Source organism: Uranotaenia lowii, chromosome 2 (genome assembly GCF_029784155.1).
Source record: "Uranotaenia lowii strain MFRU-FL chromosome 2, ASM2978415v1, whole genome shotgun sequence".
Classification (NCBI taxonomy): Eukaryota; Metazoa; Arthropoda; class Insecta; order Diptera; family Culicidae; genus Uranotaenia; species Uranotaenia lowii.
Genome location: NC_073692.1, coordinates 410,422,639 through 410,442,088, shown reverse-complemented (window position 1 = coordinate 410,442,088; position 19,450 = coordinate 410,422,639). Strand labels below are relative to the sequence as shown.

The 19,450-nt window shown below is 30.2% G+C and overlaps 1 protein-coding gene across 3 annotated transcripts in view; it reads right to left on the bottom strand.

The window, feature by feature from the left end:
* LOC129749740 (SH3 and multiple ankyrin repeat domains protein 2) overlaps positions 1–19,450 on the bottom strand; it is a 598,094-nt gene that overhangs the window by 216,033 nt on the left and 362,611 nt on the right. For all 3 annotated transcript variants that reach the window (XM_055744799.1, XM_055744801.1, XM_055744800.1), the window contains one exon: positions 7,287–7,412. In XM_055744799.1, the coding sequence (XP_055600774.1) occupies positions 7,287–7,412 (126 nt within the window). The remainder of the gene's footprint in view (positions 1–7,286; positions 7,413–19,450) is intronic.

Genomic DNA, 19,450 nt, shown 5'->3' with positions numbered 1-19,450 from the left:
TATATCCAAAAGGCAAGGATTTGTTTACAAATTTAATGACAAAATCAGTATCAAATTCTATTTAAAATGGAAAATCAAAATTCTGTGAAAAATATAAAAACTACTTAACTGATAAATTAACTTATTTATGTTATTTCAACAAATAGAAACGGTCACAACAGGAATTTATCACGTGACATCTAACTTTTACCAAACTCTCTCGGAAACTTGTTCAAAATTTCTGCTCACTGCTTTCAGAATCACCTCACAGAGTAAGTTCCGAACAACTAATGGCAGATTTAGATTTTCGAAAACATTTTACATAAGAATGAAATTCCCATGTAAAGTTTAGTGTTTTTTAGTACATACAAATTTCAAAAAAAAAATAATGAAATATGAAAATAGAATGAATTTTTTTTCTTTTCATTATATTTTTGATTTAAGTTCTTTTTGTTTTTTTTTCAATTTTGTTATTCTTTTTATCTTTTGTGATTTTTGTTGTTGTTTTTGTCAATTGTTTTATAGATTTTCTTGTTAAAATTTTAGTTAACTAATTTCTTTTTTATTATCTTTGTTTTTTTTAAATTTTTATCACTTTTAATCTCTAACATAAAAATGGATTTTTGTCTGTCTGTGTCTGTCTGTTTGTTTCCCTATAGACTCTGAAAGTACTGAACCGATTAGCGTGAAACTTGTAAGGTGGGGTTATTGGAGGCCGGGAAAGGTTCCTATTATGGTTTGTTTCAGATTTTTATCGCCGTTATAATTGTTGATTATAATATTTTAATGGCATTGCGGCGAGATGAATTCTCAGTAGAATGTTAAGAAATTGTGAAATATATAGGTGGATAGATGAAACGAGTGCGCTTCGTAGAAGAAGTGAGTAGACGGTGAAGATGAGCTTTCTATACAAAACTGCCCTTTACAGCCTACTCACTTCTTCTACGAAGCGCACTCGCTTCATCTATCTTCCTATATATTTCACAATGTCTTTGATTTCTACTTAGAATTCATCTCGCCGCAATGCCATTAAAATATTATTATGGTTTGAGACCCCTCTCCCTCACTGGAAGGTTGGAGGGGGCCTCCCAAACATAAGACGAATGTTTTCAAAACTCAACAACCGATCAAGCAAATGGTACCAAATTTGGCATTGAAGGGTATTTAAATACGAATTTTTTTCTGAGATCCCTCGTTCTTTCGAGTAAGGAGATAAGAAGGGGAGAGGAAGCTTTTCTTACAATTTTTACATAGCTCAAAAACTAATCAAGCAAATGAAACCAAATTTGGCATGGAATGGTATAAGAGAAATGAATTTTTGGCATCCCTCCCTCCTTCTAGCGAGGAGATAGGAAGAAGGGATTTCGGCTCCCTTACAAATTTTTGCATTATAAGAGAACTTATCGAGTAAATGGAACCAAATTTGGCATTGAAGGGTTTTTGGGTATGAGAAATTATTTTATAATTATTTGAGATCCCTCTTCTTCCATTGGAAGTTAGGATAGGGCAGGAGGGCTTCCATACAATTTGTTTAATGTTTTTTGTCACAAATCGAGCAAATGGAACCAAATTTGGCTAGGAGGGTATTACGGTACGTATTTTTATCTCGAGAACAATTCATGTAAGCATGTAAGGATATTTAAGAACAAAAAAGGTTTTAATTGATATTAGGTACCACTACCAGTGGGAAAAAAGGAAAGGGGAAGGGCTTTAATTTTTTTTTTCAAAACTGTAGAACTAATCAAGCAATTGGAAATAAATTTGGGATGGGAGAGCATGTGATACGAGAAATAGTTATAAGATTGTTTGGAACCTCTCTATTTTTCCATGGGTGATATAGGAAGGGAAGCGGGAGGCTCCCATACATTTTTTTGCAGAACTCGAGCACTTATCTAGGAGTGGATCCAAATTTTACAATGAATAGGATTAAGGCACAAGAAATGGTTCTATTAGGATTTTAGACACCACCCTTTTTCCAGTGAGTACATAGGGAGGGGCCCTTATACAATTTTGTCGGCATAACTTCAACTTCGAGCAAATGGAATCAAATTTGGCATGAAGAGGTATTTTGGTACGAGATATGATTCGAGGATTGTTATAAATAAACCCTTCCGCCTTACAGGAAGTAAAGGGAAAGGAAGGAAGGTTTCCATATAGTTTTCATCGCTTAACCTTTGCAAAGCTTTTCGGGTCAATATGACCCGAAACGCACATTCTGATCATCTTAATCATCATTTCAATGTACTGAAGAACTGAGATTTTTAAGAGACCAAGTATTTTCCATGCAAATGATAATCAAATTCGCGAAAAAAAACTAAAAAATTGAGACTGTAAAATCGGTTCTTTGAGAAATGAGATATAGCGGAGCAAAGCTGAAACTGGCTTTCATTTTCTTTAATTTAATTTTCTGTATACCGTAAAATCCGGGATAGAGGTCAAAATTTTCATCGGGCCCCCACATATCAACATATCACATATCAATGTTTAGCTGCGTGTCATGTTAGCAAGAAACAAAGCTTAAGAAAAGTTAAAACCAAAAATTAAAGACAAATTTCATTTCAAGCTTTTAAGAAATTTTTGGGATGATTTCATGTGTAAAAATTTCTTCTTCCATACAAATGTCCATGCAAAATTAAAACGCGTTGCGCTAACTCAGGAATCAACCAAATAATCTCAAATTTAACACTGATACTTGGTGACCCAAAAGGTATCGAAAAAACATATGGGAGTAAAAAGTCATTTTTTTGCAGCGGTCTAATAGGCATAACTTAAAACTTATCAAATAAATGGACAATGTTTTATAGTAGCTCTTGAGCCCTCCCCACTTTGGAAGAGGGAAAGGATGGCGAATCCTTTCTCATAAAGCATATTTATTTAAATAACTCATGAAATTTATAAAAACACAGTAAAACCCAGATAACCAGAAATTGTAAAGTTGTGTTCATTGTTGATTGTATAAGCATCCAGTTTAAATTGGAATTGTATAAACATCATGTTGTAGCTACACCAAGTTATATTTTATCGTTTATGGTTTGTATAGTTCATTATATACGATAACATTTTGTTAATCGTATAGAATGATCAATAAAGTTGTTTTGAAGTAGAATTGTGTAAAACTCAATATTTAATCCCACTGTACAAATAAGCAATCTTTCATGCTTGCGATCTATGATGACATATTATTTCCATGAAAGGTCATACAGTAATTGTGAGAACATCGTATAATGGAATTTAAACAATCTATTTTTTCATGTTATTCAAAGTCGCTTATTGAAATAAACTTAATAGGTAAATAATTGTTTATAATGCAATTCCTATGCTTAGTAATATCGTAATCATCTTATGTCAACAATTGCAAAAATTAGAAATCCTTGACGAATTTTGTTGCAAAAATGAAGGCAGTTTTGATTGAGAAAAAAAATTATAAAATGAAAAAAGTGGCACACACAGTCAGCGTTTGCAAAAACACAGGTGACGCTTCAAAAAATCCGGTTTTGTGATAAGAATCGTGAAGTAGTGTTCATTGTAGATTGTATGAGCATTAAGTTTAGATTGGAATTGTGTAAACATCATGTTGCAGCTAAACCAAGTTTTATTTTATCGTTTATGGTTTGTATAGTTCATTATATACGATAACATTCTGTTAATCGTATAAAATGATCAATAAAGTTGTTTTGAATCTCAGTAGACTTGTGTAAACCTTAATATTTAATCCCACTGTACAATTAAGCAATCTTTCATGCTTGCGAACTATGATGACATATTATTTCCATGAGAGGTCGTACAGTAATTGTAAGAACATCGTATAATGCAATTTAAACAATCTGCAGATTGTCGAATTGTTTAACAGTACAGTGTATAGCAAGCTAAGAACGCACAGCACTGAATAAAATTATTGATTGTAATTTAATCGTCTTTGAGATAGGTTAAAGTTGTATATAAAAAAACGGCATCTATAAATAGATTTGGAGTCCGAAATGATGCAGTCAGTGGTATTTTATACGATCAACTGAATTTTCAACGGCACTCTCAGCTGTACATGAACAAATTTGCTTGTTTGCATCAACATGAAATGGCGCCGAGGAAGTATCGAAGGACAGGGATCGGAACGTTGTGAGTTCGAGACTGAAGGAAGGTATAGATGAAGTTGTATGTGGTTCAATTTTTTTTTTTGCAGTAAACATTAAATTCTATTGTATTTATGGTCACGGCGATTCATAGTAAAATCGTAATAAGGGAAAAATATAATTGCTTTGGGATACAGTAACAATAAATTGCATTAAATGGTGAAGAAAGTTGTACAAACCTCAGGATACCTGCAAATGGAAATTGTAATCAAATTGTAAGACAGGCAATAGAAAATTGTAATTTGTACAATCCTAAGATTTTGTGCAAAGCAAAGTTGCTATCAAATTGTTGAAAACGCAATACAAAGTTTTATATTTTCAAGGTGAGCGAAGTTTGGTCCGTATATTGCCTCCACTTTGGTACGTACAGGCTCATATAGAATATTCTATACAACTTTTTCAGATTGTACAAAAGTGTGTATATCTCAAAAACAACTGAAATATACAGACAAAAATGTTTACTGGGAATGTCAGATCATGAAAAACAAATTTATAAATCCAGATTCACTAAATACGATGAAATCATCTTTGAATTGCAATGGTCTTTCTCAAGGGAATTATCTGTCCGACATTACAACGGACAGACCACCAAAAATGGTCGAAACGTCGTCCCAATTTGTTTGATTAAAATCCTAGACCGAAAAATAGCCAAAATTACTATAGAAATTTAAAAAGCTTTTTACTATTTTTTTTGTTTTTAGAAGGTATAGCAAAGCACACCAGGTCAGCTAGTATTTCTATATTTGGATGTCATTTTTGGATTTTTTTCACACACAGACCCCGTTTGTTTTTGGCAACACGTCCGTAAATTTTATGTTGTCTAAATCGAATGTTTTCAAACTCAAACGGTTTTTATATCACTTTTTTATTTATTTTTATTTTTATTCAAATTTATCGAAATTGATGTAAAACATAATATTAGCATAACTTTTTTTTAAAATTTTGCTTAATTATATTAGTTTTACGAAGAAAAATTGGGAAAAATCATGATTTTACTGTTTAAAATTAATATAGTCAGGCCAAATAAAAAAAATCATGATTATATTACGTTTTACATTAATTTTGATTAATTTGAAATGAGAACAAAAAAAAAGTGACCAAAAAAAATAGTCTTTCATGGATGTTGCCAAAAACGAACGGTTTTGCTCGGATGTTGCCAAAATCGAACGCGGTCTGTATTTTGTTTTTATCAATGTTTTTCTCATTGCTCTCGTTTTCTTTGTTTTCACATCTATGTTAATATTTTTTATTTTTTATTTTTGTGCGATTTGTTTCTTGTTTGTTGTAATTTTGTTTTATTTTAATCGCTGTCATTTTAGAAATTACGTATGTAATAAAATTTTTGTCATTTGTCAAATTTATGTCAAAGTTTTCTTTTATATCACTTTAGTCACTTGAGTCATATTTGACATTCTCAACAAATAATTTAACAATTTTTTATTTAAGTTCTTTTTTTTTGTAAAAAGATTTCATCTAAAATTTTAATCACGATTGATTTTTTACTTCAGCAATTATTCCCCTTTTTGGTAAAAAACAGACTTCATTTAATTTTTTTTTAATTCATGTGATTTTAGAGATTTTTTAGTTTATTTAATTTTTGTCATATTTTTTAATCATTTTTTTTATTGTTTTCTGCATTTCACAAATTTTAATCATTTTGAAATTTTTTATCGCTTTTGTCATTTCATCATTTTTATTTGTTTCACTTTGACAAATCATTACTGCTTTAGTTATTTCAATCATTTTTAAATAATTTCTCGTTATTTTTTACATTTTGTTTTGTCTTATTCTTACTTTTTGCTATTACTATTACTACTACTATATCATTGCTTTTGTTTTTTTTTGTTTTTGTCATTCGTCTTTTTCCAGATGATTTATTTTTGTTATACACTCATCTTTTTTTTCTTGAACATTTGTAAAATCGTGTATTTTTATAAAGTTATTCTAAGTTTTTTGACAAATTAATTGTTCTAGTGTTTTTCTGTATGTTATCCATACTTTCATTTTATCTTTTTCCTTTAATTTAGTTATGAATGATTGCTTGAGGTAGGGGGAAAAAGGTCAAGACGGACATCTTAAGCTTTCGCGTAATTTAAAAAGAGAAAATAAGTAAAAAGTTGGAACTTATTTGATTGAAGGCTAAAGTGGGATCTGAGCCACTTGGAAAATATGATAAGTAGAAAAAAGACCTGGTCAAACTGATGAAAAATTGAATACAGTAAACCCTTAAAAAGCCGATGGTTTTCTAACGTATGGGGTAGGATGATCGCTAAGTTGATATTTCTCATATGATAGTTGTTTTTTGTCGATGTCAAATTCGTTCAAATTCTTGGAAGAGCTTTTTTGAAGTTGCTCCAAAATTTATTTATTTCCGCCACATAAAAACTACAAGTTATTTCCTAAATAAACATGCATTTAACAAGTGTTTTAAACCGTAGATAGGAAATAATCTCTGTAATAAGATATGCTTAAAAAAGACTAAAAACACACAGTTCCGCTAAAACTTAAAGTTCCCAAGAGCCCATCTGTCGCGTGAGGCCATCAGGCCCTCATTCCTCCTACATATTCCGTCATTCCGTTAAATTTTTGACCCAGAATGATTTTCTACCCAAATTTATTGGTAATGACATACGACTGACCTTTTTAGCTTAGTTTGGCTAGATTGATTTGAAATAAGCCCGTGCCGTAGAGGATAGCCTTCAAGTCTTCTACGCCAGCGAGCATGAGATCGAATCCCGGTCACGGCATACATAATACACTTTCTGTAGGTTGGTGGTTTTAGCATTTGTAAGATGCTAGCCATCATATCCTCGAAAGAAGTACGATTAGAGTTTAGAAAAAAAGGAATCTCTTCGAGGAAACATCAAGTTTCATTGAGATCCTGTATGTGTTTGTGTTCGTTAAAAAAAATAATAAAAGATTGGCATTTTTGCATTCAAAATCATTCGACAAGAAAACGACAGTAATAATTTATGTCAACCAAATTTAAACAAATGACTATTAAAAAGACTGTAGTAATAGAAGAGTTTCAACTTGAAAATCCAAAGTTTATATATATTTTTTTTTTTTTGAAAAAATCACTCTGTTAGGTCAGCCAAACATGGGCTTATCTTTGTCGGACGTTGAACCTGAACTACGGGAAAGTTGTTTTCAAAAAGATAAATTTCCATCAATGCTTACCTCCAAATACCCGACGGGTCCATTGAACGGATAATCGCCGAGCCGCCGTTCCTCGTCCAAAAACTTGCCCGCCTTCCCGTTCGAAGGCGGACAAAACAGTCCATAGTTGAAGCTTTCCTTCAATTCCTGCAAAAAGAGAGGTGGAAAGAAAACAAAACTTGAATTCAAAACAATGACAATGATTACGCGAGATGACGACGAGAGTTACTTGATCAATTAATCAAGGTCGACTTGGCAGACGACGACGGCATCTCTAAAAATAGCTTTTCTACAAACGAACGACATAAATCGGAAAACACAAATGCCTCGCAAATAAATAATAATAAGAGACAATACGGATCCGGTTCCTAAGAAGAAGAAAAAAAAACAGCGGGGGACGATAACTCCCCCATAATTTTATGTGCGAATATTCATTCATAGAGAGACCCCCTTCTTCTTCGAAAAGAAGACTCGAACTTCATCAATACAAAACGGAAACGACTCGGTTAGAGAATGATAAATTTTTAGCGCGGGCTGATGCCTACAATCCCAAATGACATTATTTAAAAAAAAAAACAAAAGCAGATTAGCGCATCACTCGGGATGGGATGATGGAGCAGCGTGAAAATCGAATTTCTCTCTGATGATTTAATCTACCCACTTGTCGTTTGTCAAAGCGCGTTTTTTTATTGTTTTTTCCTCGTTGTTTCGAAGGGCGGAAGAATTGCGAAACATTTCTATTTTTTTCGTCTATGTGGAGATCTTAAGCCCCGGAGGAAAATAAATATTCCGCTGGGGCGGAAAAAGCTGTAACTTTATTAGAAAATTATAATTCAAAGCCAGCTGTCACGACGACACGCCCTTCTTCTGGGAGTTGTTGCACAACTCACAATGTTTCACTAATTTTGCTCGTCAAAAGTAACTTGTGACAGATTGGTATTAAGCGGTTCGCACAAAGCGGATTGGAATAAATTATAATGATTTTTTTGTTAATAGATATTTGGCCTCACTGGAAGTTTAAGATGACATTTTTATCCGGACGTGCACTGTCATTGGAGGGACAGGTTGGGTGAAGACAATGTTGAAAGGTGAGCGAATGACGTCAGCACTGAGTACATTTTCCTTTGAAAAAGCAAATAAAATTTCATCAAAATTGGATTGGATATTTTTATCCAGACAATATGGCGATATCAATGATTCATCATCAGTTTGATGGAAAAAATATCAGCCAAACAACTCTCCCGAGAACCATCAATTTCTGTTGAACCAGCTTGAAACAATAAAAGCCGCAGTCGGTCGTCGTCAATATCGTTCGATATGCCAAACAATGTGTTCCCAAAAATTCCACCATTTTGGCGTAGCTTGAGCGGAAGGACACATTTTGATTACCTTAAATAAAAATGGATCAATTAATTTGAGGGAAATATTCAATTGCAGAGACTCGTTTGTTTACCTTCCAAAATGTAAACAAACATTAGCAACTTTGAAGTCGAGAACTAACAAAACACCCAAAATGTGCTTATACGTCCTTCCAACTTGTTGGTACAGCATTGTCTGTTTATGTAAATTGTTCTAGCTCCAAAAATGGGCGAGACATTTCGGGGCGAGCATCATACAGTGGATCGGATCGGATCGGATCAGCGTGTCAATAAAAGCGTCATGAACACAGAAAAACGGCGACCGGCCGCTGCAAACAAACCAATATGAATAAATATTGACAGATGAAAGCGTAGTCTTTCGTATGGGCGGTTTATATCGATTGTTGTGCGATTCATCCCGATGATGTGAATTCTGTCAATTATACATGAATTTTTGTGTTTGAATATTTTTCGGTTCTTCCTTCAATTGTAAAATATGGAGGCAACTGTAAGGGGGGGGGGGGGGGGGGAAATAAAACAAATAATGACGTCAAACGTCAAGAAATTAACATAAGCACAGGTATGAGCGCTAGTATTAGTACAAGCACAACCACCAGCTTTAAAACTAGCATCAGTAATAGTGCTAGCATTATTACTAAGATAAGTACTAGCATTTTCGTCAATATTTTCACTAATATAAGCACGTGCTTTTGCATTAGCATTTATATAAGCATTAGAGCTAGCATCACTACTTACATAATCATAAGCATTATAATTAGCATTGTTACTAGCATTATCATAAGCATTTTTAATCTCACTGAATTCTAGAATTACCACTAGCATTAGTACTAGCATTAGTACTAGCATTAACAATACAATAATCTCTGATTTATCATAATTTAAACTATCACTAGCAATTTCAAAAGCATTTCTACCAGCATTATTTCTGTGATTTTCACTGGCATTACACTATCATTAGTACCAGCATTTTCACCAACATGATTACTAGCATTAGAACTAACATAATCACTAGTGTTAGTACAATCACTAGCATAAGTACTAGCATTTCCACTAGCGTTAGTACAAGCATCAAAAGTAGAATTATCACTAGCCTCAGTATGATCACTAGCATTTTCGCTGGCATAATCACGGGCATTATCTCAGTCATTTTCACAGACATTTTAACTAGTTTTAGTACTAGCGTTGTCACTGCATTAATACCTGGCATTATCGCTAGCTATTTCACTGATATTAGTACTAGCGTTGCCATTGACATACTGGCATCATCATTAGTATTAGAAATAGCATTTTCACTAGTTTGTGTTAGTACAAGCATCAGAATTAAAATTATCACTATCTTCAGTACCAACCTAAGCACTTGCTTTTTTAAGAAGTATTAGTATCACTTTTAGAATTATCATTTGCATCAGTATGATGACTACCATTTTCGCTGGTCTTATCACTTGCATTAGCACTAGCATTCTCTCTAATATAAGGTTAAGCATAAATATTAAAATTGTCACAAGCATCAGTATGATAGCATTTTCAATAGCATAATCATTAGCATTAGCGCTAGTATAATCATTAGCATCAGTACTAGTATCAAAACTAGCATGAGTACTAGCATAAGCACTTATACAATCACAAGCACTAGCATCAATCCAAGCATTAACACTAGCAGCAAAACTAGCTTTCTCAAAGATCGGCGTAGAATAAGCACAATTTAAAAATTTAGAAAATGTCGAAGCGCTCAAAATGATGGTTTTTGGCGGCACTCAAAACATGACAAAAAGGATAAAATTTAATACTCATAATAAAAACCAAAATGTCAAAACTAACCGAACTAAAAATAAAAATGATAAAAGTGACAAGAAAGAGAAAAGAAAGACAAGATGAGAAAATAATAAAAAATGACAAGAAAGGAAAAACCGACAGAAATGAAAGCAAAAGCATTTGACCAAAATTACGAACATACTTATAACACACAAATTGCAGAAATGAAAAAATGAAGAAAACATACCGAGTACGACAAAAATAAAAAAAACTAAAAAAAAACGACAAAAAAAAAATAAAAAACAAAAAAGACAAAAATGGCAATAATGACAAATATGCTCAAAATAACAAAATTTACAAACATAAAAAAATGACAAAATTGTCTAAATAGACAAAATATCCAAAATGAAAAAAAAAATAACAAAAATGCTAAACAGAAAAATAAAAAAAGACTAATATAGAAAAAAAGAAAAAAAATGTAAAAATTGAAATGACTAGACTAGCGAAAATGACATAAATGACAAAAATAATATAATTGACTAAAATTACTAAGATAACAAAAATGACAAAAAAAAAAACGACAACGATGAAATAATACAAAAATGATAAAAATTAAAAAAAAAATGACAAAATTGAATAAGCAACTAGAACGGCAAAAATGACTAAACTGACAAAACAAAAAAAATTACAAAAATGACAAAAATAACTAAAATTACTAGAATCTATTATCACAAAAGCAAGAAAAAAGACAAAAATGACAAACAAGATAAAAATTTGAAAAAAATGACCTAAATCTTAAAACAGACATAAATTGCATTAATGACAAAAATTAAAAAAAAAAAGACAAAAGAGACAAAATTTACGAATATTACTAGAATGACAAATATGACAAAAGTAACAAAATTTTTAAAAAAGTGCAAAAATTACAAAAGTGACAAAAATGACAAAAATGATAAAAATGACAAAACTTCACTAATTGACTAAAATAACTAGAACGACAAAAATTGTAAAAAAAATTAAATGACAAAAATAACAAAAACGACAAAAATTACAAAAAAAGACAAATTTAAGAAAAATTTAAAAAAAACTAACATGAATGACAAAAAATGACAAAAATAACAAAAATGCCAAAGTGATAAAAATAAAAAATAAATGACAAATGTAACAAAAATGAAAAAAATTTCAAAAATTACAGAAGTGACAAAAATGGCAAAAATGACAAAAATGAAAAAAATTAATAAATACGAAAAAAACGTTAAAATTGCAAAAAATGACGAGATTGACAAAAATTACTTACTAGAACGACAAAAATGACTAAAAAAAAAAAAATAAATAAAAGATATGCCAGCTATGACAAAAATTCAAAAAAGAACAAAAACAAAAAATTTCAATAAAATGACAAAAACAACAAAAATGACAAAATGGACAAAAATGACTTAAACGAATAGAATGAAAAAATAACAAAAAATGAAAAAAGTTACAAAAATTGCAAAAATGACAAAATGACTAAAATGACAAAAGTGACAAAAATAACTGAAATTACAATAATGACAAAAATTACAAAAATCAAATGAATGACAATATAGAAAAATACAGAGAAAAATGGCAAAAATGACCAAAATGACAAACTTGAAACAAAAACGACACATATGAAAAATGACTGATATTTAAAAAAAATGACAAATTGGACAAAAAATTAAAAAAAAAATGGCAAAAATGACTTAAATTAAAAAAGTGACAAAATAACAAAAATGCTAAAAATGACAAAAATGACAATAATGACAATAATAACAAAAATATCAAAATTAAAAAAAAAAATATAAACAAGTGACCGAAAAAAGGCAAAAAAGGACAAAATTGACAAAAATGATAAAAACGGAACAACGACAAAAATGACAAAAAAAATTTAAAATGACAAAAATAACAAAAATGAACAAAATTACAAAACTGAACGTAATGACAAAAATTATGACATAATGACAAAAATGACAAAAATGACAAAAATGACAAAAATGACAAAAATGACAAAAATGACAAAAATGACAAAAATGATAAAAATGACAAAAATGACAAAAATGACAAAAATGACAAAAATGACAAAAATGACAAAAATGACAAAAATGACAAAAATGACAAAAATGACAAAAATGACAAAAATGACAAAAATGACAAAAATGACAAAAATGACAAAAATGACAAAAATGACAAAAATGACAAAAATGACAAAAATGACAAAAATGACAAAAATGACAAAAATGACAAAAATGACAAAAATGACAAAAAATAACAAAAATGACAAAAAATGACAAAAAATGATAAAAATGACATTTGTCATTTTTGGCATTTTTGTAGTTTTTATCGTATCTATTGTCATTTTTATCATTTTTGTCATTTTTGTCATTTTTGTCATTTTTGTCATTTTTGTCATTTTTGTCATTTTTGTCATTTTTGTCATTTTTGTCATTTTTGTCATTTTTGTCATTTTTGTCATTTTTGTCATTTTTGTCATTTTTGTCATTTTTGTCATTTTTGTCATTTTTGTCATTTTTGTCATTTTTGTCATTTTTGTCATTTCTGTCATTTTATTTTTTTTTTTCATTTTTGTCATTTTTATCACCTTCGGCTTTTATTCATTTTTTTCATGTTTGTTGTTTGTGTCATTTTTGTCATTTTCGACATTATTGTCATTTTTGTAATTTGTGTAGTTTTTGTCATTTTTTGAAATCGTCATTTTTGTTATTTTTATCATTTTCGTCGTTTATGTCATTCTACTCATTTTTTTCATTATTTTGCCCTTGAATTGTAATGTTCGTTGTTTTTATCGTTTTGTCAATTTCTTCATATTTTTAAATTTTTTTTCTTTTCTTTTCATGTTTGTGATTTTTGTTTTTGAGAATTTTGTCTTTCGTTTGGTATTTTTGTTATTTTTATCAGTATTTTCTTGGCATTTTTGTTATTCTTTTAAATTTCATTTCGTTTTCGTCATTTTTAATCACTTTATTTTATTACATTTTTGTTATTTGTTTCATCTTTGCCAATTTGTTTTTTTTATGCCGTTTTCGTCGTTTTTGGTGTGTTTTTTTTTTATTTTTAGTTTTTTACTAGTCTTTTTGTTATTTACGTAGTTTTATTGTTATTGTTTCTATTTTTTTTAAATTTTTTGTCATTTCATTCTCTGGTCACCTTTTTTGTATACTTTTTATAAAAATATTGGCTATTTATTTGGTTTTTTTGTTGCAGTTTTTATTTATATGCTATTTCATGCTATTTTCTTTCATTTTCTGGATCTTTTGTCTGTTTTGATAATTTTATATATTTTTTGTCGTTTTGGTTCTTCATATCAATTTTGTCGGATTTGTTGTTTAGTAATATTTTTTTTATTTTTTTTTCTTCTTTAATATTTTTTCATTTTTTTGGTTCGGTTTTTTAATTTTTAAAATTGTGTTATTTCTGACGTTGTTTGATATTTTTTTTAAATTTCTGTAAATTTTCCATTTTGTTCATTTTTTCAATTTTGTTTATTTTATCAGTTTCCTCGTTTTGGTCGTTTTAGATAATTTTGTCATTATTATCTGATTAAATCAATTTTTTTTGACTTTTTTTTAAATTTTTTTCAATTTTTGTCTTTTTTGGAAATCAGCAATTTTTTTCGTTGTTGTAATTTTTGTGTATTTTGTAAATAGCTTTTTCAGTCAATTTTGTTGTTTTTCTTTCATTTCTTGTCATTTTTGTTGTTTCGTTATTTTTGTCTTTAAATTCTCAGTCTTGTCAACTTTATCATATTCATTTTGATCTCTTGGTTATGTTATTTTGATTTTTTTTTTTCGTGTAGTTTTAAATTGCATATTTCCTATTGTCATCCATTTTGAATTTTTTGTCATTTTTTTAGAACATTTGGTTTTTAAGTTATTGTTGTGGTTTATTTTTGTGTCTTTTGGTTGTTAAATCAGTTTTTATCATTGTTGCTCATTTTGTCTTTTTGAGAGTTTTATGGATTTTTCAACCCTTGTGTGAGCTTTTACGTCCTTAAATACATTTTTATTCACTAAAAAGCAGAAACTAACATAAACTAATCTCAGTTTCTATTGATATAGCATACTTGTTTTCTGGACAACATATGATGTGGAATATAAATTTTAAAGTTTTTTTCCTTACTTTTGCAGCCGTTTTCTCTTGATCTTGATGATGTTTCATACGACGTTGTTTTTTCAGGGCTGAAAAAATAACCCCTAAATTCAGTTTAATTGAGCTGAAATTTTTTACAGGTCAGGTTTTCAAGCTGATAAAAAAATGTTCTGATTGATTTTTGAAATTCGATGATTCGATTTTTCAATACATCAAACCCTATGTCAATAAGAGTTTATACAACAAAGTTTAAAGCTTCGTGGATTTCCGATGAAAAATGTTCAATGTAGACGTAACTTTTTTCAAAAATTGAAGCAACTTACAGAATACATGCTCCAAATTTCCCGACCCTGATCACACCCATAACCGGTTCAATTTAACTGCAGTGGGTTGCATAAGTCGTTGGAACTTATAGCAAATCTGATAAGCGATGAACCCTTTCACCTAAACCTCGTGAGCATCGCTATTTATTTATTTATTTTTTCTGCAAAGATGGTGTTTGTGATAATCAGCGTGTGATTTCGGTGTTTGTTTTGGATGTTTGCTTATGTGTACTCCAAAAATGGCAAACTCACGCAAAATTATGCCACACCGAAATTTGAAAAAAAGTTAACGGCGAACAACAAGCAAGAAACGAAAAACAAGATTGAACGGCGCTGATGATGAGAAATTGCAAATTTATTGCATTGCATGATTCGCACGTCTTCCATCATCGTTTTGATCTGCGATGGAAGCAGCAGCTTCGAGTTGTCTAATCTGGTAAAGGGGAGCTCTGTTACTCTGTTTGTTCGATTGATGTTATACCATTTTTTCGAGCTAACAGTTGCCTTAAAAATGCTAGTCAAATCAAGCCCATCTCTACATATATCTACCCTTTCAGAGGAAATAAGAGTGCAATTTACGGGTTTGTTTTACATGACTCCAAGAGGCGGGAATTGATCGTTATATTCGGCTGTAAACCAAACTCGTTAACAAACACATCCGTCTGTTCGCACTCTCAGTGTGAGGTAATTTTGAAACCCGGCTCTAGCATAATCGGAAAGTGCAACTACCGATATAAATACTTCCGGTAGAGGGCCAGCCAAATTTCATGACTAACACCTCACGTCAAAACAAACAAACAAACAAACATAGAACACATTTCGATAGTTAGTTGCCGACAGGTTGGCTACAGAAATAAAAAAATAAAGGTGGTCAGCACCCACTAACTAAGCTTTGGGCTTCTTCGCTCAAGCGTACCGAAAAAAATGTTTACACAGCAATTAATCAGCTAATGTGAGAGATGCATAGTCCGGTGAGCAACAGCGAGTGATCGCGATGATTATGATGATGAACCTACTTCAACAGCTGTCCAAATGCTAATTTTGTTTGAAAATTTCCATCTAAAGAAGTTTCAAAGACGGGTTTAAATTTCAGGCTTTTGTCATATTTTACACTTCATACAGTTTCTTACAGATTTGAAACACGGTTGAAATTTCAATTTATATGTCTCACAGCTGAGTTGCTGTATACTTACGTCGATTTTTTTTTTCGATACATGGCGACCGTCAAAAATTGTATCGATAACATTCAAGCTGCGTGAGATATGTACGTAGCATCTCCCAAAAGATCGGAAAAATTTTTGGCATAGCTAAAAAGTTCTACATCGTTCTCCAAATTCAGTCTTCAAACTAATTCAAGTCACACAACAGGTAAAAATTCGAGGCAGATCATTATTGGTTTAAATAACGAACACACGCATTAAGAATCCAAGGCGTACATCTGTGAAGGATATGATATACGATGGCTAGCATTGTACAAATGCTAAATCCATCAGCACACAGCAAGAGTACTACGTATGCCGTGACCGAGATTCAATCTCATGATCTACGGCATAGTAAACTTTAACGCTATCCTCTAGACCACGGTCCGCGGCGAGATTTTCAACTGTTATATGTGAATTTAGTCCAAAAATGATCAATTTTGAATCAACATTTTTTATTTAATAATGCCGAAAGATTGTTCAGATTTCAAACTGTATTTGGTGAAATGTTCTGATTTTTTTTTATGTTTTTTCCATTTTTTTATGTTTGGACGAAAACTTCTACTTTCTGAAAAAGATATGAAAAATTTCTCGAAATGAGCTTTTGTACAATTTTTCTCTTCTGGCACAAAGACCTTTGTATCTAAATCTCAATCAAATTTCTTTTTTTTTATGAAAAATAAAAATTTAAAATTAAATCGTTCAACATTGAAACTGAAAGTGAACGAAATATTTTAAAGTTTGGACTGATTTTTCCGACTCGGTTTAATTTAATGACTATTTCAACCCATGGTTCAACTTCCGTTAAGCCCTTGCTAGGTTGGTGCTGTGTGCCGAAAATATCGTCGACGTCGCTGGGGTGCAGTACAGTAATTAAGATTAAAGCGTGAAAATTTATGACATCCACTGATTTGGGCCATATATTTATGCCCTTCCCCAGCCAGCTTCTGTAATCTTTGGCCGTCGAGCTGCTACCCGGAAACCCTTTCCAGGGGGATTTTCGATGATGGAAACAGCTGCTGCTGCTGCCGGAAAATTTCAACTTTAAACCGGTGCCACCGTTGAAAAATTCCATTAAGGGCCGACAAATTTGCTACCCAAAACAATATTAAATTTTCGAGACCGGATTGTATGAAATCTTCTAGTGTGAAACCAAATTATAATTAAATCTAATCCAACACCTAAGAAGTGACACACAAGTTTTGGAAAAAAAATTGACGAGAACTTTTGACGAACAAGCATTCGAGTCATGCTGTCTAGCGAAGTCTTTTCCTAGAGAATAAGCGGTTGTCTCAAAAAAGTCTTTCCACCAAAAGATGTGGAACAAATCGATTAAAATGTTGCAAAATGTTGCTAGCTTAAGAAACAAAATAGCGCAAACACTCTTCGATACAAAGTAAAGCTGGTTGGAGTAGATTAGGTGGGGAATGTCGAACGAGACGATTTGACAACTAGCAACTATGATGACGACAACGAGACGAGGATTAGAATGATCTGACATTGATTGATGGTTTTAGCTAGCTGGTGCTGCGACCAGGTGCGTTCATATTTGGCTAACTAAATAGCAGCGTTAATTAGCAAGCGGATTAGATCGCGCAGATGGTTCTCGGATTCGGTAGAATCGCAGCCGAAAAGGTCAAGGAACTCTTCCAGGAAGTTCTGTAGTCGATTGATATCTATGAATTTTGAAAAAGTTACCATGGACTTCAAACTAAAAAAAACAAGGAACAATAACCAATTTTTATGACGGTCGCCTTATGAATTTCTATTTTTGAAAGATTTCTAACAATATCATTTTTCTGTTTTTTGTCATTTTTGGTCATTTTAGTAATATTATTCATTTGTGTTATTTTTATTATTTTTGTCATCTTAGTCATAAATTAAAAAAAAAACAAAAATTACAATATTAACCAGAAGAATATAAAAAATGAAAAATGACTGAAAGCGACAAAAAAGACAAAAATGACAAAAAGACGAAAATAGAAAAATTACAAAAATAACAAAATTGACAAAAAAGGCAAGAAAAACAAAAATGAATAAAATGTCAAAAATAATAAAAATGAGAAAATGACATAAAATTAAAAAATGATAAAATGACAAAAATGGCAAGATGGCAAAAACTGGCAAAAAATGGCAAAAATGGAAAAGTTACGAAAATGACAAAAATAACAAACATTCGAAACATGACAAAAATAATTGAACTTACAAAAATAAAATAAAAAATGACAGAAAAGTTTGTTTGGTTTTTTTTGTCATTTTTTTGTGATATTAGTAATATTTGTCATTTTGGTCATTTTTTGTCATTTTGTCTTTTTTTTAAATTTTTGTCATTTTTGTAATTTTTGTCATTTTTGTCATTTTTGTCATTTTTGTCATTTTTTTAAATTTTGGTCATTTTGGTCATTTTTGTCATTTTTGTCATTTTTGTAATTTTTGTCATTTTTGTCATTTTTGTCATTTTTGTCATTTTTGTCATTTTTGTCATTTTTGTCATTTTTGTCATTTTTGTCATTTTTGTAATTTTTGTAGTATTTGTAATTTTCGTCATTTTTGTCATTTTTGTAATTTTTGTAATTTTTGTTATTTTTGTAATTTTGTCATTTTTGTAATTTTTGTCAATTTTGTAATTTTTGTAATTTTTGTTATTTTTGTAATTTTTGTAATTTTTGCCATTTTTGTAATTTTTGTAATTTTTGTAATTTTTGAAATTTTTGTGTAATTTTTGTAATATTTGTCATTTGTGTAATTTTGGTTATTTTTGTAATTTTTGTAATTTTTCTCATTACTGTCATTTTTGTCATTTTTGTCATTTTTGTCATTTTTGTCATATTGGTCATATATTAATTCATGTTATTTTTGTTTTATTGTAATTTTTGACATATCTGTTATTTTTGTGATTTTTGTAATTTTTGTCATTTTCGTCATTTTTATCATTCTCGTCATTTTTGTCATGTCATTTTTGCCATTTTTGTAAGCTTTATAATTATTCTCGTTTCTGCATTTATGTCATTTTTTGTAATTTTTGTCATATTGGTCATTGTTTAATTTTTGTTTCTTTTGTATTTTTTGTCATTTTTGTCATTTTTGTCATTTTTGTCTATTTTGTCATTTTTGTCCATTTTGTCTATTTTGTCATTTTTGTCATTTTTGTCATTTTTGTCCTTTTTGTCATTTTTGTCATTTTTGTCATTTTTGTCATATTTGTCATTTTTGTCATTTTTGTCATTTTTGTCATTTTTGTCATTTTTGTCATTTTTGTTATTTTTGTCATTTTTGTCATTTTTTTCATTTTTGTCATTTTTGTCATTTTTGTCATTTTTTTCATTTTTGTCATTTTTGTCATTTTTGTCATTTTTGTCATTTTTGTCATTTTTGTCATTTTTGTCATTTTTGTCATTTTTGTCATT